Raw genomic sequence first — 24082 nt, forward strand, 5'->3', positions numbered from 1 at the left:
TTGGCACGGAAAACATCCCTCAGTTGCCTATCAAAGTAGATGGAATGCCTTACAACAGTAAACCTAACATTCGAAGCCACAAATGTGTGTGAGAGCATTGCGGGAAGGGGAGAATGTTGCCAAGGCATAGCTCAATTTTTTGGAAATCACAAGTCCAACACTTGCAGCCAACACGCTTGCATTGTGAGTTGGTTACCCAAAGCTCCAGTCCAATATGGTTCACACAGTCTGGAACGTCTTAAAATCAGCCAAATAATTTTATTCAACTGGCAACCCTACCATACCTGCAAACATGGCGGAGGGAGAGCAGAGGTCGCTTGGTTTTCTCTCTCCATCAACAACAGGCTGCATTTAACTAACTCAACAGCAGATAGCTAACAAACACTGGGGTTGGGTTGGGGGGGGATCACTAAGTGTACAAGAGAGACAAACATATACAAAATTTGGCACAGACGCGGAATGGTATTGCCGCAAGCTCTCTTGGCACCTGGACAACAAAAAGACACCGTTAGGCAGTCCCCTCCCAATACAGTACAAGCAGGACTAAATTCAGCGTTGCGTTTGTCAAGTCTTAAGTTACTCCGTTAGGGACTTGCTGTGGCCCTCAAACCAAATGAGAAAAAAAAGTGGGGAGGCAGAAGATGACTCTTTGGAAAAGGAAGCACCCCGTTGCATCTAGACTGGGGTGTCTCGGCACACCAAAGGGAGAGCTCGCCTTGCCATTGGCTGACTTTTAAGGCCTAAGCGTTCGTCTTCCAAGCCGAAAATGTAAACAAGCAAATGTTATGGAATGAGTTCGTTGAGAGAGCAAGGAAGGTTGTCCCCTCCCAACCCAGCAGGAAAAGCTACACAAACAGAGAATGTCATTTTTCACGGGGAAACATTCATTTTAAAAAATCTTCTTAGCATGTGAGCAACACATAGGAAAAAGGGGGGAAGAAAAGGGAATGTCAAGCCTGCTGTGCAGTGCTGGAATGCAACTCCTGACATCCGTCAGCATTGACATGCTGGCTCGGCTAAGGGCTTAGAGCAGATGTATCAAAGCTGTGGCCCCCCAGGTATTTGGGACTCCAACTCCCAGAAACACAGCTTGTCCAATAGTCAGGAATTCTGGGAGCTGATGTCCTAATATATGGAGGACCACAAGTTTGACAACACTGACTTAAGAAGGTCACGGGTGTCCTATCTCTAGGGCTGAAGAATAGGAAATGGTGACATTGGTTGGCACTGTCGGCAGCTGCCAAGACCTCCGTGCCCACCACCAGCCCTTGCTAGTAGTTCCATTTCTCTGGCCGGCAAGTGGCTAGACTCTCTGGTGCAACTGAGCCCACTCCTTACCATTGTGTCCTACTATGCCTCCAAAAACTGTAATTATTCCTCTTCCCGTTGCAGTCAAACATCATGGGACTTCAAACTCCCAAACAGCAGGGCTAAAGGCCAGCATTACTGAGAGATGCCCAGCAACAACATTTTGGGAAACAAAGATACTCAAGGAAAAATACCTTTTTAGGCACCTATGGTAGCTGCTGTTTGCCAGCCTACAAAATGAATGCCACCGGCTGACGGGGACAGATGTCAAGGTCTATCCGAAAATTAAAAAGAGAGGGAGATAAAAAGAAAAAGCCACACATATACAGTGGTGCGATCCCTATCTGGGCCAGAAGCCTCGCTGTGGCTCAGAAGAGAAAGAGAAGCCACAAGGTGTTGAGAGAAAGCCGTTGGAGGATGACCGTGGAATGTGCTCAAGGTTTTTTTTCTTGCCGCCATCACCTCCAAAGTCCTTTCTCCCTTTGTTAAAGCGTGCCCATAAAAACAAAAAAAATGTGCGTGTGTGAGCGAGGTGCGTGCGCTTCAAGACTGTCACAAAGTTATACATCTAACCCCCTTGCCCCCCAATCTTGAGCTCATCTAAGTCAACGATTCAACGGGTTCAATTACTGGCAGAGGAATTAAAACTCAATTAAAAGCAAACTCCACCATTACCATCCCAAATCCATTGTTTTTTTTGAATGGGAAGAAGTGGCTTTGATTCTAAAACGCTCTAGGTTGGAGGGCACTCTCTTTTCTCCCCCTTTCTTATAGGCACTAAGTGAACTGTCCTTGCTCAAGTGGGCAGAAAAAAAGGCCTAGCCAAAAGATGGCACGTGAATTTTGCAATTCCGTGACCTTCCCTTCCCAAACGTCCCCTGGTCGTGTCAGTGTACAATCAATAATTAAAAAAAAATCTCTACAGTTAATTCCGATAAATATATATCACAAAGCCTGGTATAGAAATAGCAGCTTGGGGACGCGATTCGTGTCTGGTTTGAACCCATGGAGGGGCCCCGCACAGCAAAAACAAAACAAAAAATAAACCAACAACAAAACATCCCCCCTAGAATGCCTTCTGTGGTCATGCTCTTTTCCCAGCTGTTGCCTGGCAGGTGGGGAGATGGTCGTGTCTCCGCTGCAGGCCCCAAGGGCTCAGTCGGTCTTCCACACTTTGTTGAGGGCCTTGACCACTTCGTCATAGATGATGAAGACAATGGCCACGTCTAAGCAGACCCGGCCCAGGCGAGGGATGGTACCCTTGTAGAACCTATGAGGGGAGAGGCCAAAGGTGAGCGGCACAGCCAGCGGAAGACTTGGGAGCCAATCGACTGCCCATCACTACCATAACCCACTTCAGGCTCAGCAACAAATAAGAGCATCCTTAGGAGCGGCCCATGGCCCTAAAGGAATTCCACAATATACCCCTTCGAAAGGTATCTCCTGCAAAATGTGTTGTCAAAGGCTTTCATGGCCAGAATCACTGGGTTGCTGTGAGTTTTCTGGGCTGTCTCGCCATATTCCAGAAGCATTCTCCCCTGACGTTTCACCCACATCTATGGCAGGCATCCTCAGAGGTTGTGAGGTATGTTGGAAACTGGGCAAAGGAGGTTAATATATCTGTGGACTGTCCAGGGTGGGAGAAAGAACTCTTGCCTGTTTGAAGCAAGTGCGAATGTTGCAATTGATCACTTTGATTAGCATTAAATAGCCTTTCAGCTTTAAATAATAATAATTATTATTATTTTATTATGACACAGCAAACAAGATAGATATGCTGGATTTCATATCACAATAATAATAATAATAATAATAATAATAATAATAATAATAATAATAATAATAATAATAATAATAATAATTTAAAGTGCCGTGCCAAAAGATCTCAGCCGGCATTTGGAAACAATAGACATTGACAAAATTATGATCTGCCAACCGCAAAAGGCCATCCTACTGGGATCTGAAAATACATCACACAGTCCTAGACACTTGGGAAGTGTTCGACGTGTGATTTTGTGATACGTAATCCAGCATATCGATCTTGTTTGCTGTGTCATACTATAATAATAATAATAATAATAATAATAATAATAATAATAATAATACAAATATACATCACACAGTCCTAGAGACTTGGGAAGTGTTCGACTTGTGGTTTTGTGAAATGAAATCCAGCATATCTATCTTGTTTGCTGTGTCATAATAAAATGATAATAACAATAATAACATTGGAACTTATGCCTCAAGTACCACCTCCCAGCAGTAGAGAACTGGTGGGATCACAAACCTGCAAAAGTATTGGAAAATGAACACGCAAAGAAACTGTGGGACTTCCGAATCCAGACTGACAAAGTTCTGGAAAACAACACCCCAGACATCACAGTTGTGGAAAAGAAAAAGGGTTTGGATCATTGATGTCGCCATCCCAGGTGACAGTCGCATTGACGAAAAACAACAGGAAAAACTCAGTCGCTATCAGGACCTCAGGATTGAACTTCAAAGACTCTGGCAGAAACCAGTGCAGGTGGTCCCGGTGGTGATGGGCACACTGGGTGCCGTGCCAAAAGATCTCAGCCGGCATTTGCAAACAATAGACATTGACAAACTCACGATCTGCCAACTGCAAAAGGCCACCCGACTGGGATCTGCGTGCATCATCCGAAAATACATCACACAGTCCTAGACGCTTGGGAATTGTTCGACTTGTGATTTTGTGATATGAAATCCAGCATATCTATCTTGTTTGCTGTGTCATAAAATAAAATAATAATAATAATAGTGTTGTTCTTTATATACAGTAAATAAAAAACAACACTCAAAAACAATGGAATTCCAGACAAGAAACAATCAAGGCCAGCTAATCACCTCCCAACAAAGGATTCCCCCAGGCAGGAAGCAGCCAGGTTTTGAAGCTGAAAGGCTATTCAATGCTAATCAAGGAGGAAGAATGTAAACATGTGTTACCAATGGAAAATGTTCTGAATGTTTGTATAATTTTATGTAGCACTATTTACAATAAAAATATATATTTTAAAAATGCTAATCAAGTTGATCAATGGCAACATTCCCACTTGCCTCCAACAGACAAGAGTTCTTTCTCCCATCCTAAAAATCATTCCACAGGTATATAACTCCCACTTGCCTAGTTTCCAACAGACCTCACAACCTCTGAGGATGCCTGCCATAGATATGGGCGAAACACCAGGTGAGAATACTTCTGGAACATGGCCAGACAGCCTGGAAAACTCACAGCAACCCAGTATCTCTTGCTACTAACAAATAAATAATAAAACTTTATTTAGATTCCACCCTATCTCCACGGAGTGACTCAGAGCGGATTCTAAACATAAAAGGCAAACATTCAATGCCCGAACACAACAATACACCCATCATAACGAAAATTGACAACCCAAAGTATAAAAACAAATTATGACTTAACAACTACAATTAAATTAAAAACACAACCTGTTATTTCCAACATAAAACAAAACATCAATACAACCCCCATATCTGCTGGATGCAATGCATTTTGAAAGAAAGCGTTCAAGACTCACGCAAGAGGTCCTTCGTGTTTCATGATCTTATAGGCACAGTCCCAGGTGCTCTTGTACTTGTGGGCCTCGAGACCCTACAAACCAAAAAAGAGAAGGAAAAAGGGAAATTGGCATATACATTGTCGATATCTCTGGAAAAAATATGAAATATAATGTTACATTGCCCCAAGGCAATGCTCCAATATCCTCAACCAAAGATTCCAATATAAACAATAAAATGTTCTAACAAAGAACTGCCAAAAACTGTTATAGTTAAACTAAACAATCATTGTTGTTCCAGTACGACAGTTGGAAAATAAAATAATAATGATAATAGTAGTAGTAGTAGTACTAATAGTCAGGATTTCCTGACTTTGCTAGAACATTACCAATGTCAACTGCTTCTAACCTAGCGATTTTATTCAAAGTGTTTAATGCCAGTGCTAATGCTTTTTGCTTTTGCTTTTTGGTGTGTTTCTTTGCCAAGTACCTTTGCATTTTTATATCGCCATTTGTTCAGATTTTTTTCTTTTTTTATATAAATATGGACATTTTAGCTTTAAAAAAAACCAAATAATAATAATAATAATAATAATTTTATTTGTATTCTGCCCTATCTCCCTGAAGGGAATATGAAACAAGATAAAAAGTATTTGCAGGAAATACTTCATTCTATACAATTTCATTGCACAAGGCAAACAGCCATACATACCCCAAAGAGCTGTATCATGGAAATGGCCACCGCCCAAGCATGTCGCAGCAAACAAAGAATATATACCTTTGGCTTATCTAAAATTGACCAATGGCTGAGGGTCTTCCTCACCTTCCACACCCACTTTGGCACAAGTATATTGTTTTTGTATTGTCTTTTACATAATGTTGTGAGCTGCTTTGGGTGCCGTTCAGGGAGAAAAGCAGGATACAAAGAAAGATTTATTTATTTATTATTATTATAAAAAGTGAGACTATTATGTGATGAAATGCAGTAACCCCTTGGGGTTATTTTTGAGAATAGCCAAAGGAACCTAGATCTAAAATAAAGCAACGCAAGGCTGCCAGATAGTGCCCCAGCCCCCCTCAACCACCATGGATGTGTGTTGTGTACCTGCATCCTGGTCTTCACAACGTCCAGCGGGGTGTTTCCAAAGACACTGGCCGCCCCAGCCACAGCCCCAAATAATCCCGTCACAAGAGGGTTTATGACTTTGTTTGCATCATCCCCTGGAAGAGTAGATAGCGGTGTAAACAAAGAAACAGAACACAGGGGGTTAGTAGTGACCAACCTTTATCATAGGAATGGGTTGTAAAAAACGGGTTAGGCTACGACTCTCATCCTAAACCAAGACACTCTCTTAAGTGCATGATGCTGAAATTAGCAGAACGTAACCTTCTTATTTAGAATAAAATCTTTAATTGTGGGTTCTTGTTGCTTTTTAGGCAATGTTAAAAACAGACCCTTGCCTAGAGCTATTTAGAAATAAAGTCAAAATAGAGGACAAGGTTGTTGTTACTTGTTGGGGTAAAGGATTAAATCCTAATTACCCCAAGTGAAGAGGAAACTGATTAAACAGCCCTCCTCTCTTCAGAGGCTTTAATAATAATAAAAATATCAACAACAACATAAAAATAATAATATATTACCCGTCCCTCCTTACGGCTCAAGGCCAGGCACAACATAGCTAAAATACATCATAATATTCCATAACATAACATAAAAAGCACATATTTACTGCCAAATAAGACCATTTTTAAAAAGGATTTTGTGGTATCATAAATATATAGCTGCTTCTGATGTGCCTTTTGTCATTAAACAAGAAAGGAAGGGGCAGATAGGGACCGCAATGCACAGAATCACAACAAAACCATCCTTTGAAGGAGCAAAGTTGGGTTTTCTACCAGTCTATGTTGGAAAAAGTCAAACCAAATAGCAATTTCATGTATGCATTTCTTCTTTCTAAAAAACAGCAGAGCATCCAAAATATGCAAAAGCAGGTTACTTATAGTTGAGCATTCAGCTCACAGAAAGCAGAGCGTGAAGTGCCATGTGGCTGTAAAATAATAGTTGAGCATTCAGTTCACAGCAAGCAGAGCGTGGAGTGCCATGTGGCTGTAAAATAATAGTTGAGCATTCAGTTCACAGCAAGCAGAGCGTGGAGTGCCATGTGGCTGTAAAATAATAGTTGAGCATTCAGTTCACAGCAAGCAGAGCGTGAAGTGCCATGTGGCTGTAAAATAATAGTTGAGCATTCAGTTCACAGCAAGCAGAGCGTGAAGTGCCATTGGCTGTAAAATAATAGTTGAGCATTCAGTTCACAGCAAGCAGAACGTGAATTGCCATGTGGCTGTAAAATAATAGTTGAGCATTCGGTTCACAGCCAGCAGAGCGTGAAGTGCCATGTGGCTGTAAAATAATAGTTGAGCATTCAGTTCACAGCAAGCAGAGCGTGGAGTGCCATGTGGCTGTAAAATAATAGTTGAGCATTCAGTTCACAGCAAGCAGAGCGTGAAGTGCCATGTGGCTGTAAAATAATAGTTGAGCATTCAGTTCACAGCAAGCAGCGCGTGAAGTGCCATTGGCTGTAAAATAATAGTTGAGCATTCAGTTCACAGCAAGCAGAGCGTGGAGTGCCATGTGGCTGTAAAATAATAGTTGAGCATTCAGTTCACAGCAAGCAGAGTGTGGAGTGCCATGTGGCTGTAAAATAATAGTTGAGCATTCAGTTCACAGCAAGCAGAGCGTGGAGTGCCATGTGGCTGTAAAATAATAGTTGAGCATTCAGTTCACAGCAAGCAGAGCGTGGAGTGCCATGTGGCTGTAAAATAATAGTTGAGCATTCAGTTCACAGCAAGCAGAGCGTGGAGTGCCATGTGGCTGTAAAATAATAGTTGAGCATTCAGTTCACAGCAAGCAGCGCGTGAAGTGCCATTGGCTGTAAAATAATAGTTGAGCACTCAGTTCACAGCAAGCAGAACGTGAATTGCCATGTGGCTGTAAAATAATAGTTGAGCATTCGGTTCACAGCAAGCAGAGCGTGAAGTGCCATGTGGCTGTAAAATAATAGTTGAGCATTCAGTTCACAGCAAGCAGAGCGTGAAGTGCCATTGGCTGTAAAATAATAGTTGAGCATTCAGTTCACAGCAAGCAGAATGTGAATTGCCATGTGGCTGTAAAATAATAGTTGAGCATTCAGTTCATAGCAAGCAGAGCGTGAAGTGCCAATCTCAAAGAAGGTGGGGTTGTGGTGGAAAAGGGCAACATTAATAGGAAATTATAAAAAGGCGGCTTTTCCAAATACCTTTGTACCAGTTCCTGAGCGCTGTCATGACAAAAAAGCGAATGGCCTGGTTTGATCCCTGTTTGAGGACAGTGGCTGTTAAACCTTGGTAGGTGCCCTTGAGGCCTACAGCAAAAAGGAAGCAATGAAAAATAGAGATGTTAACAGTGGGAAAACCTCAAACACAAGCCCCCAATCCTGGCTGATGGAGATCACATTTTGTATACATTTCTCTTTGTCTCTCTCTCTCACACACATTCTTTTGGTGACCTAAAGAGGAACCTAGAACCGCATTGTTTAATGCAGTATTTGAAAAAGGAAGAGTCTTCCTGGCTGAACCCCATATGGAAAAATGTCAGCCAAAGAAGAAAACAGGCTGTACTTTTCAACAACTCTCCTAACATTTAGTCTCAATCTGCCTCTTTGCTCTGTCCTCAATTAAATCTAATCCTACTCCCTGGAACAACAAGAACGCCTGATCCACTTTGGCTGCAGGAAAATATCGAGATAAGCCAAAGGATTGCCTCGCAGTGAGAACGGACAACAATTTCTCAGCTCACCTTGATCCCGAACAATCTCCCGCACTCCATGAAAAAAACCTCGATACTTTGGCCTTGGAGAACATTGATCATGGATGAACTTCACCTGCGGACAAAAGAGTAACGAAGAACTGATGAACAAGTCAGAGAGAGGCCCTTCTCCCTCTAATTTGGGAAGGTAATTTGACAAAGAAAACCTCTGGTCCCTACTTCTGTGACTCCTGAAACCTTCACCCCTATCTTTTTTTAAAAAACTGGCACAATGCTTTCCTTCTATATATATATAAATGGGTAATGAAATTTCGTCCTAGGACAAAACAACAAAACTGCACATCCCAGAAACACTAAACTTGGCAGCACAACCCCTCATCCATGCCTCTACATTCATACAACAAAAAGAAAAGAAAACTAAAGTCCTAATTAGAGGGAGAAAAATAATTGTTTTTATCCAATTGCTGCCAGTTATAATATAATAATAATAATAATAATAATAATAATAATAATAATAATAATAATAATAATAACTTTATTTTTATACCCCGCCCCATCTCCCCGAAGGGACTCGGGGCGGCTTACATGGGGCCTGGCCTGATAAAACAAACAAATAACAGTAACAAAGCAATAAAACAATTATCCCAGTAAAAAACACCAACATCAATAAAAACAATCATTAAAATCAACAAGCAGGATACAGTGTTAAAAACAGGAGACTAATTCGTAGATCCCAGGCGAAATGCAGAGTGTTACGAAATGGGAAAAGGAAAAGTTAGAAGGCTAAGCTCCGCCCACTTGGTCTCCTAGCAACCCACTCAGCCCAGGGGATAGGCAGAGTTAGGCCTCACTTAGGCCTCTTCCACACTGCCTATCAAATACAGATTATCTGATTTTAACTGGATTATATGGCAGTGTAGACCCAAAGCCCTTCCACACAGCTATATAACCCATTTATAATGGACTTAATGTAAGGTAAAACCTTGACCCTTTACCTTAACTACCACCAGTTCCTCAATACTTTATTTCCCATACCACCATACTTCGCCACAGCAATGCGTGGCCGGGCACAGCTAGTATTATATACCTTTATTGTTTCCATAGGGCACACCACGACCACAGCTTCCGCCACGCCAGCTCCCAAGCCAGCAAGGAGGCCACGTTTGCTGTCCAGCTTCCCTTCGGCATCTCTCATGTGGTTACTGAGGAATTCAAACATGCCAAACCTGGATGGGAAGAGAGGCAGCCCATGAAGGAAAGGATGATGTGTGGATAGTTGCTTTCAAAGCAACTGGTTGTTGTTACAGTCCCAAACCATTTAGAACAAACATTTATAACAACAACAACCACAAAACAATCGACTTGCTAAGGAGAGAAATAACTATTCTCCTGGCTAAGGAGAAAAAAGGCAGTAGCCATCCCAACTATGGCTCTGTTCAGTCCCTTCTGTCCAGGTTAATCCCTTTGCAGACTACCGTATATACTCGAGTATAAGCCGACCCAAATATAAGCCAAGGCACCTAATTTCACCACAAAAAACTGGGATAATGTATTGACCCCAAGTATAAGCCGAGGGTGGGAAATGAAGCACCTACTGGAAAATTTCAAAATAAAAACAGATACCAATAAAATTACTGTACATACTCGAGTATAAGCCTAGTTTTTCAGCCCTTTTTTTAAGACTGAAAAAGGCCCCCCTCGGCTTATACTCGGGTGAGGGTCCTGCTTGGGTTATATTTGGGTCAGCTTTTACTTGAGAATATATGGTACTTTTATTACTTTTCTCTATTATTATTGGTATTATTACATTTATTATTTATCTCTATTATTGTTGCTACTATTACATTTATTTTACTCTATTTTTATTATTATTAATAATACATTTATTATTTCACTCTGATATTATTATTAATACATGCATTATTTTACTGTATTTATTATTATTATTATTATTATTATTATTATTATTATTATTACATGTATTATTTTACTCTATTATTATTAAAAGGATACATAAGCACATTTGAGCTTTATGTAAATATTCAAAAACATTTAACCTACTGATGCCCCAATGGATGTAATTTTATTGGTATCTATTTTTATTTCTGAAATTTCCCACCCTCGGCTTATACTTGAGTCAATGTTTTCCCAGTTTTTTTGTGGTAAAATTCGGGTTGGCTTATACTCGAGTATATATGGTACATTAATCAAGGCATCAGTAGGTTAAATAATGTATATATGTGGATACAGACATACAGGTACATGGATCTATATGTATATAGGATTTGCAAAGACCTGAAAACATATGAGGGGAAAATTCATATACAAAATTAATGTATACAGATAGATAGATACAGATATGTAAGTACATAGGGATTGCAAATGCATGCAGGGGGTTAATGCCTATATATCTGTAGGAGAGATTAACAAATATTTCAGGGGGAAATGCTTTTATAAGATATATATTTTTCTTCTTCCTAACTTGCAAGGGCGTCTTTCCCTTTTCAAAACATTCCCTTAGTTAAGAGCAAGGGAGGCTTTGGAAAACACACTGATAAGGGAGGGTAAGAGAGAAATATGTCATATATTGCAAGCAATAGCCTCCAGGTTCTGTTGCTCGGCCTTGACCCCATTATAAGCCGAGGGAGGCTTTTTCAGCTCCAAAAAAAGGGTTGAAAAACTCGGCGTATCTTCAAGTATACACGGTACATTCACCCCAGAATTTTGGTTGCCCTGAGCACAGCAGAGCCAAAGTGAAATCCAAAATATCCCCATTACCTCACGGCAGCCTTCGGTATGGAGCCATATACCAACGAACTGAGGCCCCGATACAGGCCTCTGATCCCATGGTCTTGGACCGTCACCTTCACACAGTCCGCTGGTGGGAGAAATAAGACCAACATTAATAAGAGCCGAAAGAAGATGCGAGGAATAAATAAAAAAATATTATTATTATCATCGTCATCATCATCTTCACCACAGTCACGGGGATAATATTCTTATCAGTACTGTTGAACATATTCTAAATAAACCAGAAAGTTGAATGGGTCAAGGTTTCATCCTCAAGACACCTTGGAAGGCTGCACAGTTCATGAAACCTTAAGAGAGATGATGTTACTTCAGGTCTACCTATTTTGCCTACCTTTAACCATTTAGAGGAGGAATATGGCTCTCTCCTCTCTAACTTCAACTGTAATAATAATAATAATAATAATAATAATAATAATAATAATAATAATAATAATAATAATGCCATCCCAGGTGACAGTCGCATTGACGAAAAACAACAGGAAAAACTCAGCCGCTATCAGGACCTCAAGATTGAACTTCAAAGACTCTGGCAGAAACCAGTGCAGGTGGTCCCGGTGGTGATGGGCATATTGGGTGCCGTGCCAAAAGATCTCAGCCAGAATTTGGAAACAATAGACATTGACAAAATTACGATCTGACAACTGCAAAAGGCCACCCTGCTGGGATCTGCACGCATCATCCGAAAATACATCACACAGTCCTAGACACTTGGGAAGGGTTCGACTTGTGATTTTGTGATATGAAATCCAGCATTTCTATCTTGTTTGCTGTGTCATAATAAAATAATACTTTATTTTTCTATCCCGCCACCATCTCCCTGAAGGGACTCGGGGCAGCTAACATGGGGCGATGCCCAAAACAAAACAGAATAAAGCAACTACAACGAATATCAAAACAAAAACAGTAATAACATAACTCAAATAAAATAAACAATTTAAACATTTAAAAAATACAGTAGAGTATCGCTTATCCAAGCCTCGCTTATCCAAGCTTCTGGATAATCCAAGCCATTTTTGTAGTCAATGTTTCCAATATATCGTGATATTTTGGTGCTAAATTCGTAAATACAGTAATTACAACATAACATTACTGCGTATTGAACTACTTTTTCTGTCAAATTTGTTGTATAACATGATGTTTTGGTGCTTAATTTGTAAAATCATAACTTAATTTTATGTTTAATAGGCTTTTCTTTAATCCCTCCTTATTATCCAAGATATTCGCTTATGGGTAACAAATGATGATGGTATACCATACAAGTTCCATGGCTCAGTGTGGACTTGCATCTGAACCTTCCAAGTCTGAGTCCAACTGACATCTATCCAAAACCCCACAGATGTGTGATCTTTGCCAGATGAGCCTATTATGGGCTGGGTGGACCAGACAATTTGATTTGGTATAAATTGGAGACAACATCATCTGTCTGGCTCTCTGCAAACAGCTGATCTCAGCACAAGAGTTGATGCACAGCCTCCTTGGGCTGAACCCAGAATCTCATGCTGGAACTGATGCAAGGACGCAAGTGTTTCTCCTGCCAAATCAAAGTACAGAGTATCCTCAGTTACACTCTCCTTCCCTCCCTTTCACCCAGTAAATATTTCATTGACTTAAAGAGAGGCAGGCAGGGAGAGGGAGCGAGGACAGCACATGAACAACAGCCCTGCGCCCAAATGCCTCAAGGAGGTTCCACGCCAGAGGACCATTTCATCAGAGCATGGTCCCAGCGTGGGTACATTGACTGGACACTCTCCCGTCCTTCCCGTGTCCTGGCAACTGAACAGCCCACTCTAAACGCTTGGCTCAGGGACTGCCTTGCAAGGTGAGCTCCGGTGCCAAACAGCAATGAGTCGCTGCAGCACTGCATCGTGCATGAAATCAGCAAAAAGGGACAATACAGCTTGTTCCGGTCCATCTGGAACCCTGCCACCCTCTTTATTGATTCAGCCGGGGAACCGTCTCGGCGATGAATCACCCACCACTGTCTACTGCACACAGGATCCCTCTTTGCTATCGAGAAGATGCTGCATTGTGGGAGAAATGTCCAAGCTTGAAACTACTAGGGAGGGACAGCCACCAGGCTCAACAGGACAACTGGAAGCAAGACGCTGCAAGGATACAGTGACCGGAGAGGAGATTTCAAAAGCAGGAAAGGCAGGATATACATGTAGTGGCAAAGAACATAAGAAAAGTCATACAGGAAAATATGAAAGCCCTCTTTGGTCTTGCATTCTGTGGCAAATCAAGTGTCGATGGGAAGGACTCAAGCAGAATACAGCCATCACCTCTCCTTTTTGTATTTGAAGTCATTTTCTTTTCAGAAACAATGGGTCCAAGCTTTAGCACATCTGGCTAATCACCAGCAGCAATAAATCTCTACCGATGGAAAGGTTGGCAGTTCAAAGCCCGGGTCGGGGTGAGCACTTGACCTTCAGCCCAGCTCACTGTCCACCTAAGCCAGTGATGGCCAACCTATGACACGCGTGTCAGCACTGACACGCCTAGCCATTTTTGCTGACACGCTGCCGCATGCAGATTGATTGGATGACAATGTCTTTTGTGGGCAAATTTGGTGTGATTTGGTCCAGTGGTTTTGTTGTTTACTCCATGGGAATTATGCACATTACACACACACACACATATATATAATCATTCTATTATTATTCTATTATTATTGTAGTAGATTATTATATTATTACTATTATATTATTATATTATTATTCATTATTCATGACTACATTGAAACTACAATAGAGAGAAATCAGCGTGGAAACTGCAAGAGGTACCATAGATTGTTGTACATGGAAATAATGGTAGTAAATAGTTTTTGATTTATTAAATACAGTTATATATTACAATTATATATTTTTGTTATTTAAACTATATATATTGTGAAATTATGGTTTTTTTCTCGAAGTGACACACCACCCAAGTCATGCTAGGTTTTTTGGTGAATTTTGACACACCAAGTGCAAAAGGTTGCCCATCATTGACCTAAGCAGTTCGAAAACAGCTGTGAAGCTGTGAGTAGAGAAAACAGTCCTCTGCTTATAATACCTCTACAGTAGAGTCTCACTTATCCAAGCTAAAGGGGCCGGCAGAACCTTGGATAAGCGAATATCTTGGATAATAAGGAGGGGTTAAGGAAAAGCCTATTAAACATCAAATTAAGTTATGATTTTACAAATTAAGCACCAAACATCATGTTATACAACAAATTTGACAGGGTCCGTTGGACAAGTGCCTAACACTATCAAGTCCCGGATGCTACCTGTATTCTCATGAAAAATATGACATTACGTTGAGCCTGTATAATTTTTGCTTCTATATATATTGCACTACGCTCAGACTCGTTGTTCTGATATGCTGTTTTATCCTGGTTTATGCTGTTATATGGTTTTATTGTTTATATTGTTTATATTGGTTTTAATGTATGACTGTTTATTGTCTGTGACATTGGGCTTCTTCTCCATGTGAGCTGCCCCGAGTAAAAATATAAAATAATTGTTATATTATTATTTCCCTCTATCTTCCCAATGAGAGAGGCTAGTCTCATTTCTGGTTTGCACAAGTGAATTTGCAAGACAATATCCAGTGGTCATCAGAACTGTTAGGCCACAATGGTAAGACTTACCAATCCCCTTATAGCGTGGCGGGTTGGCCTTCTCATCCAGCTGGAGCTGAGTCTTCACATACTCTGTAGGGAATGTAATGCAGATCTCAATGCCGCCAGCAATGCCACCTAGAGAAGGCAAAGAAAAGAATAAGCTCTTCTTGTTGCCATTAAGATGTTGAGAAGACTCACACAAACCGTGTTGCCTATTATGCTTTATGTACAGCAAGCCCTTTGTAAAAATATCTGCACCGATCACACTGAATTTCAGTGACGGCAAATATCATGAGGGCATGGAGGATAGAAATATACCCCAAAACTACTGAAAATCGTGGGAATGTAGAAAAATTGCTATCGGGTCAAAAGCAAATCCCAAGATATCAACTAAGATTTATTGATTATTTATTTATTACATCACTTCTACCCCGCCCTTCTCACCCATCAGGGGACTCAGGGCGGCTTACAATATAAACATATATATATAAAAAATCCATCGAGATTAAAAATTACAATAAAATTAAGAATATACATTTAAAAAATAACTAATTATACATTTAAATATACATTTAAGGCGCTTAAAGATCAAGCGATCCTGCAAGAAAGTCCACCATGGTTTTCTCTTGACTAAGAAAATGCATGTTTCATCAACTGATCACATATTTTCAAATACAGTAGAGTCTTGCTTATCCAACATAAACAGGCCGGCAGAACGTTGGATAAGCGAATATGTTGGATAATAAGGAGAGATTAAGGAAAAGCCTATTAAACATCAAATTAGGTTATGATTTTACAAATGAAGCACCAAAACATCATGTTAGACAACAAATTAGAGAGAAAAAGTAGTTCAATATGCAGTAATGCTATGGAGTAATTACTGTATTTACGAATTTAGCACCAAAATATCATGATGTATTGAAAACATTGCCTACAAAAATGCGTTGGATAATCCAGAATGTTGGATAAGCAAATGTTGGATAAGTGAGACTCTACTGTAGGTTATGATTTTACAAATTGAGCACCAAAACATCATGTTATACAACAAATTTGACAGAAAAAGTAGTTCAATACACAGTAATGTTATGTTGTAATTACTGTATTTACGAAATTAGCACCAAAATATCACGATGTATTGAAAACTTTGACTACAAAAATGCGTTGGATAATCCAGAACGTTGAATAAGCGAGTGTTGGATAAGTGAGACTCTACTGTATTCTATCCATCTTCCGCCCTGACTTTTTGCTCCAAGAAGGTATCTGTCTTCTCCCACACCATCTTAAGCCATAAATAGCAAATCCATCATTCAATAAGAAAAGGGGAGGTGGAGCAAAAACAACAAAAAAGTGTTTTCTTTCTTAAGAAGAAAACTGCCTGGAGAGAAAAGAACTTTTCAGAAGAGCACTGCGGGGCCAGAAACACAGGCATAAAGCATTTTTTTCGTTCCCTTTTTGGCGTTAGGTAAGAAATAGAAAAGAATGCATCCAATGCAAAAAGCAGCTTCAAGACAAAAACACAATTCCGGATGCATTAAGTGCTGAGTAGCCTTAAGGGACAATGCAAGTGCAATGTGGATATTCAGCAAGCCAGAGAGTCAGGTACAAAAGGAATTTTATTTCCAGAAAGCAAAGATTTCACCCTCCTTTGCTATTGCGTGTTGACCTTTTTGTGCATTGCCTTCCTGCTATTGGTTTTTGCTGATCATTGCCAAGGATTAGGTTTATCTTATTTACCATATACTGTATACTCGAGTATAAGCCAATCCGAATATAAGCCGAGGCACCTAATTTTGCCCCAAAAAACTGGGAAAACATTGACTCCAGTATAAGCCGAGGGTGGTAAATTTCAGAAATAAAAATAGATACCAATAAAATTACATTAATTGAGGCATCAGTACGTCAATTTTTTTAATATTTACATAAAGCTCAAATTTAAGATAAGACTGTCCACCTCTGATCAAATCATTATTCTCATCATCTTCAATGTAAATGTGCTTATGTATCCTTTTAATAATAATAGGGTAAAATAATACATGTAATAATCATAATAATAAATACAGGAAAATAATACAAGTAATAATAGAGTAAAATAATAAATGCAATCATAATAAGATCAGAGTGAAATAATAAATGTATTAATAATAATACTAAATAGAGTAAAATAAATGTAATAGTAGCAACAATAATAGAGAAAAATAATAAATGTAATAATACCAATAATAATAGAGAAAAATAATAAATGTACCATATATTTCCCGAGTATAAGCTGACTCAAATATAAGCCAACCAGGACCCTCACCCGAGTATAAGCCGAGGGGGGCTTTTTCAGTCTTAAAAAAAGGGCTGAAAAACTAGGCTTATACTCGGGTATATACAGTATTTATTTATTTCTTACTACATTTATATCCCACCCTTCTCACCCTGAAGGGGACTCAGAGCGGCTTATAAATAATATTTACTTATAGTGTGTTATATCACTAGCACAGCACTATATACCAACGTATTGCACCACACCACTATCCTGTAATATTACCAGTAATATTACATGTAATAAATAATATATAATTAATATTATATAATATTATTAGTAGTATTATATTGCATTATATTATAATATTATCTTGATTCTGTTTGGTTTTTTTTTCAGATCTCTCAGAACACTGGTGAAGAAAAGCAGCCATTGTGTTGTTGAAGGCTTTCATGGCCAGAATCACTGAGTTGTTGTTCCAGAAGCATTCTCTTCTGACGTTTCACCCACATCTATGGCAAGCATCCCATCACAACCTCACTTCTAAGTCCATTCTTTCCCGATTCAATGATGTCCCCATCCCTTCCTCACACCAGTTGTACCTCCTATAGTAAGAGCAACCCTCTTGAGCAACCAAACACCTACCAAAGCTCTGAAGCAATCTCCAGCCCCATGTTCTGTGGGCAGAGCGCAAGGTTGGCATGCAAAGTTCACAATATCTCCAACACACGAAGCATGTTCTCCCAGTCCCACCACATTTTTCCCCATTCGTTTTGGTGACAAATAAGTAAACAGAACTTCTTTAGTCTTCCTCTTTCGAAGATGCCGAGGAGGTCTATCTTGGAATGAAACCCATAAGCTTAAATCATCACATATTTCATGGCATTCCTTTGAGAGGTTTTAGAGCCTGCCTTATGCAATTATAAGGACTCTGGATAATGCTCACTTGTTTGCTTTTCCTTAACTCGGCTTCTGGTTCCTTCGGTTTAATTGGGGTCTCTGTTGGTTTGAATCAAATGTTTTGAAGCGAAGCACTATGAAAGCATCTAACTAGAAGTCAGCTGTTACCAACAGTGCTGTGGATTTTGAAGAGGAACAAATAAGGGGGTAAAAGGAAGAAGTTGCCTCAATCAAACCCTTGTCAGGACCACCTTCCATCTGGAAGTGTAATAATAATAACTTTATTCTCCATCTCCTCGAAGGGACTCGGGGCAGCTAACATGGGGCCAAGCTTGGATAATTACAATAAAACAGAATAAAACACATACTTAATAGTTTGTTTGCCAGAAGGTCATGGGGGACCTTCTCGACTCCTATGAATGCAGCCTGGAATTGCATTGGCCTTTTTCGCTGCAGCATGACACTGTGGGCTCAGGCTCAGCTTGCGGCCTATTAAGGCTCCTGGGTCCCTTTCATATCATAGATTATACATATAATGACTTCCTTAAGATGCTACATTCCTATAGATGCAGGCTGGAACCGCATTGGCCTTTTTCACTGCAGCATGACAGTTAGCTTGAGCTCAGCTTGTGGCCTATTAAGAGTCCTTCCACACAGACCTTATATCCCAGGATCTGATCCCAGGCTTTCTGTTTGTGGCCTACTAAGACTCCTGGGTCTCTTTCACATGGACTATACATATAATGCCTTCCTTAAGACACTATATTCCTATGGATGCAGGCTGGAATCGCATTGGCCTTTTTTGCTGCAGCATGACACTGTTGGCTCGGGCTCAACTTGTGGTCTACTAAGGGCCCTTCTAGACAATCCCAGGTTTTGTTTTACGGACCCGTTCCCAAGACTCTTCACCTGGAAGGTGATCAGATTCATGGGCCATGAAGGATGGCATATGATGATCTACTGTGGTGAAAAACAGAACATGTTTTTCAATTACACTTGACACAGTGAGCGAGACCGTCCCGATCAGCCTAGGCATCCCAAGTATCGTAGCTTTGATGTGCCTTTTGTTTTGTTCCAGCTGCACACCCCTCCCAGATCAAGCCTGAAACCGGACCTCTCCCGGTGCTCCACAATCCGCCTACGCTATTCCTCCCCTGTCAACGGGGCGAGCCATTCATTCACACAAGTCAACGTGACTCAGCAGAAGAGGCACCCGGCTGGTGCCATTGGCTAGCCAGTCAAACACCCGGGCAACGCCCAAGCCCTGAAGGGAGCAGGGAAACAAGAGCAGCCTCCAGGCCTTCCAGACCCAAAACAAGGCCTTGGAGGACACAAAAAGATCTATTAAAGGATGAGAAAATGCCTAATGGGCTTCTACATTGCAAGTGTAGCTGCATGGTACCATTCTTGGAAAAAGTCATACAAGCAGAGGGTCTGCTTAACCAATTACAAGTAGACTACAACACCCATCATGCAAACTACAACTCCCACTATGGTGAGTCAGTCCCCTCAAACCCTTCCAGTAGGTTGAGTTTGGTCCAGGTCCATCATTGGTGGAGGTCACGGTTTCTCTGGTTGTGGGTGAACTACAACTCCCAGAAAGGAAGGTCAGTTCCTCCCAAACCCCTACAGTAATCAAAGTTCGGCATATCAGGTCTGTGTGCCAAATTTAGTCCAGATCCATCAGTGTTTGCAAACACAGTGCTCTCTAGATGTAGGTGAACTACAACTCCCCCAAATCAAGGTGAATTTCTCCCGAAGTCCTCAAGTATTTTTTGCTGGAGTAGTGGGAGTTTATAGCTGTTTGTGGAAGGAGGTGCTTGTCTGTGTAAGTGGACACCCCAGCCACACACACATACATATTTTCACTTTTATTATGTGTAGAGATTATTATTATTACTATTAATATTATCTTTATTATTCCTATGATGTGTAGCAGCTGTCTAGTACAATTGTCATTAGGGAGCCAAATAAGAATTGTTTCAAGTCATCCCCTTAGGGGATTTCATGTCTTATAACATGGTGGATTTTGTAGTTATTATTTTTGTTTTTTGCATTCCCACATCTCCTTAATATATTATTTTTTGAGTTTGGTTTGTTATGGGTTGTAGTAACACTTCTATATACTTTTCTCCAGCCATGGTGTGGATGTGGTTTTCTACTATTTCTATTACTATTTTCTACTATTCCCTGCACAAAGTGAACACCTCACTTCATATGCTCCTCCTATTTAATTGAATTTCCAAAAGTTTACTGCACAGTCATAGTGCAGAAGCAATATCACTATAGTGCCAAAGTGGTATAGTCTTATATTACTTTCGCACTATGACCAAGGAATAAACTTTTAGAAATAAAAAACTAGATAACTGGAACATGGATTACCTTGGGCAGCCCTGTTATGAGTGCAAGTGAGGTCTTTCAGTTACTGTTTCCAACAGGCATTCCCAAATGTTGCAAGGGAAGAGATGCCAAGAAACCAAAAATCCAGTCGCAAGCTATGCCACCCCCTCTCCCAGGAATTACAAAATAATCTCGTGATGTAACTTGTTTTACAGGTTGGGGCAGAAAGTAGAAGAAATTCCATCTCAATGTCCCCCAAGCTTTCAAAGACTCAATCTCAGGGAGTTATAATGCAACTTGTTCATCTCTGGCAGATGGAAGCCATGTTCCAGTGTACTTGGAAGACATTGAGTTGAGAAACGGCGATTCCAATTCTACCGCTATCAGGAATCCCTGAAGAATCCACTTTAATTACTGATCAGGTTACCTGAGAAACCGGTTTTGGGTGCACACTCACTTGTTAGTTAAAAGCACATGGCGCCACTACTCCTCCACATTTTTTCTCACACTCCAAAGCCTACGGCTCTTTAAGATGCCACAAAAAGATTAACGTGGTACTCAAAAGAAATAAGAGCAAGTAAGCAACTGAACTCCAGACAAAAAGCTTTTGAACACAACTGTTACTTTCTCACCAGAAGAAAAAAGAAAGTCAGTACAATTTGGCCGATGTGCCAGCTACTCGATCCCAAAAACGCAAAAGGCCAATTTTTGTGACGCCCTGAGAAACTGCCCTGGCTTTAGCCACTTTGGCTGCCTCTCATACCACAAGACTTCAGGACTTATGAATCCAGAATAGCAAATCTGAGGTTCCTTTGGGACCCCATTGCTAAGAGACAATTGCTCAGGATGTCAAAGAAGGCATGGCAAGGGAACAATAATGCACGGCTGTGGAGAGAGTTGGACAGGCCATTATGTCCTTCAACTCAAGCAGAAATGTATCTTGACCAGTCCTTATCGTCGCATATTACAGGTGGCATCTTCAGTAGAGTTTTGGTGACCACTATGTCCCATCATGGCCTTCAATTGTGCTTGGAAGTGATGGCACGTCATTCCCAATCCTCTTTCTGTGCAGGGTTTGGGGGTCGCTGGTCTTTCAGCTCTCTCAAAATAGTATTTATAACCATCCCAGAGTCATTTTTCTTCTTTCAGTTGGGGATGTGGGAGTTTGGAGGGCACTATCTCGCATTTTTATGTGGAAGTCTAATGGGCTTTCAAATTAATTCTGGATAAAGTAGGATTTTCCTGCTTTGTCTCAATTTAATCCTCTTTTACTGAAGGCATTGTTTGGACACCTCCAGTAAAAGTGCAACAGGGCCTGGGAAATTGGCCCTATCTGGATGGGCCCTCAGATCCAAGCAAGCTTCTTCTCCAAAGTGTATCTTCTGACTCAAGGGAGAATCCTCAATGGGTCTTCTGTGAAGGATGGAATGAACAATTGTTTCTCCTGACAAACACGTAATAAGTGCTAACAACAAGTCAACTTCAATTTATAGCAACCCCAAGAATGAGAGACCTCCAAGTCACGTCCTCTCCAAGAATGAGAGATCTCCTATCATGAATCGCATTGCTCAGGTCTTGCAAACTTGTGGCCACGTCTTCTTTCATTGACCCTTTCCATCTAGAATGTGGTCTTCCTTTTTTTCTGTTGACCTCTACCTGAACATCCATGGATTTAAATATCCTTAAGGAGGGGTGTCCTGGAACCAAACCCAGCACATACCAACAACCCACTGTACAAATAAATCATTATAAAAAAACAAAACAAAACCCAGAGTCATTTTTCTTCTTTCAGTCAGGGATATGTAGGAACAGTGAGGTCCCGAGGCCTAAATTGGGCCCTTGTGGCTGAATTATTTTCCACACTGGTAGCGTGGTCAACTTAGGTCTTAGCTGTCTAGGTTCAAATCACCTCAATTTCGTCTTTTAATTTTATACCACAGTTGTTATATATATCCTAATAAATCCCCGTCTGTTAGCATACAGATCCCAATCTATTAGTACATCCTAGAAACAGCAATAACCTGCCTGTTGAAATGATTTAGGCTCCAAAAAGGTGAAGGTGATAGGCAAGATGCCTACAGCCAATGATAAAAGTGGTAAAGTGGAATTCCAGGTGTCAAGCAAAGCTTTGAAGCATAAATAAAACATGGTGGCACCGTCAACAGAGGCAGGCCATTGGTGCCTCTCGCTCAGCACTGTCTGCTCAGAGCAGCCGTTGATCTCTGAGGTCTTTCCATTTACTTGATGCTCACGCTTGTTAACAGGAGATGACAGGGGTGGAACCTGAGACCATCTGCCCATAAAAGAGGTCTTGCAAGGCCAAGATTTTCCCCTGCTTTTAGCAGCTGAAGCCCTACGGTGGAGTGCTGACTGATCTTACGGGGTCTCTCTAACACCAGATAACTTCCCCTATATAACCCAATTTTTTAAGTGAGAACTGCTCCCATATTTTCCCCTTTGACTATTCCCACTGTTGGACTAGGTGGCTCTTACAGTTCCTTCCTACTGAGTTTTAAATGTTCTATTTTCTCTTTTAACAATTGTTCCACACCTTATATATATATGAAAAATGGTAACTCTCCATTTTTGACTTAATCCGTTCGGCTACTGGAAATGTTCAGGAATAAAACGAAAGGGACTGACACTAAGGTCTAAGAGAAGACTCTCTAACAGCGATAGTGTGAGAGTGAAGGGAGGAGTGTTTGCCGTTATATGTTACACGTCTCAGGCTTGGGGTTGTTTGCAATTAAAACCAACAAAACACACAAGTGATGTGCCACTTTTAAATAAAGCAACAATGGGATACAATAGAGGCAGGTTCAGCGGATCAAGATAATGTTTTCTGCACTGTTGAGACAAGGGGGGGAAATACATCTGCCATAACAATAGTTCACAGGGTTTATGAGGTCTCCAAGCAAGCCAGAAACAAGAACTGACAAAGAACTACCTCTCTGGAGATTCGCAGATATAGAGTCGAAGAACATGTGGCTCCTTGCTGATCAGGACTTGTCGATGTTATACATTCGTCATTCTTTACAGAGCAATGTCTTACCAATGCTCAACAACAGTTCCTTTCTCATAGGTTAGTAAAGGTTTTCTCCAGTAGTGACCGACTCTGGAGGTTGGTGCTCATCTCCATTTCTAAGCCGAAGAGCCGGCGTTGTCCGAAGACACCTCCAAGGTCATGTGGCCGGCATGACTGCATGACCTTCCCACCGGAGCGGTACCTATTGATCTACTCACATTGGCATGTTTTCGAACTGCTAGGTTGACAGGAGCTGGGGCTAACAACGGGCGCTCATTCTGCTCCCGGGATTTGAACCTGGGACCTTTTGGTCTGCAAGTTCAGCAGCTCAGCACTTTAACACACTTTGCCACCTTTCTCATATATACACACATATACATTAAAAACTACACTTTATCAGATAACTCCCACCTCCAAAGCAACCTGGAACCTTTCACAAGCAGAATAGGGACTTTGGACAGGGGATTCTGGGAGGTGTCAAAAATGTTTCCAAGCGCTAACTCAGGCT

General features: G+C 40.8%; 1 protein-coding gene across 1 annotated transcript in view; it reads right to left on the reverse strand.

Annotated features, from left to right (window-relative positions):
- Positions 1-238: 238 nt before the first annotated feature.
- slc25a1 (solute carrier family 25 member 1) overlaps positions 239-24082 on the reverse strand; it is a 39781-nt gene continuing 15937 nt past the window's right edge. Inside the window, exons 2-9 of the mRNA XM_003225145.3 lie at positions 15089-15196; positions 11425-11524; positions 9734-9872; positions 8677-8761; positions 8138-8242; positions 5947-6062; positions 4863-4936; positions 239-2578 (exon numbers count right to left, since the gene is read on the reverse strand). Of these exons, the coding sequence (XP_003225193.1) occupies positions 2464-2578; positions 4863-4936; positions 5947-6062; positions 8138-8242; positions 8677-8761; positions 9734-9872; positions 11425-11524; positions 15089-15196 (842 nt within the window). The 3' untranslated portion in view covers positions 239-2463. The remainder of the gene's footprint in view (positions 2579-4862; positions 4937-5946; positions 6063-8137; positions 8243-8676; positions 8762-9733; positions 9873-11424; positions 11525-15088; positions 15197-24082) is intronic.

Source organism: Anolis carolinensis, chromosome X, assembly GCF_035594765.1.
Source record: "Anolis carolinensis isolate JA03-04 chromosome X, rAnoCar3.1.pri, whole genome shotgun sequence".
NCBI lineage: Eukaryota > Metazoa > Chordata > Lepidosauria > Squamata > Dactyloidae > Anolis > Anolis carolinensis.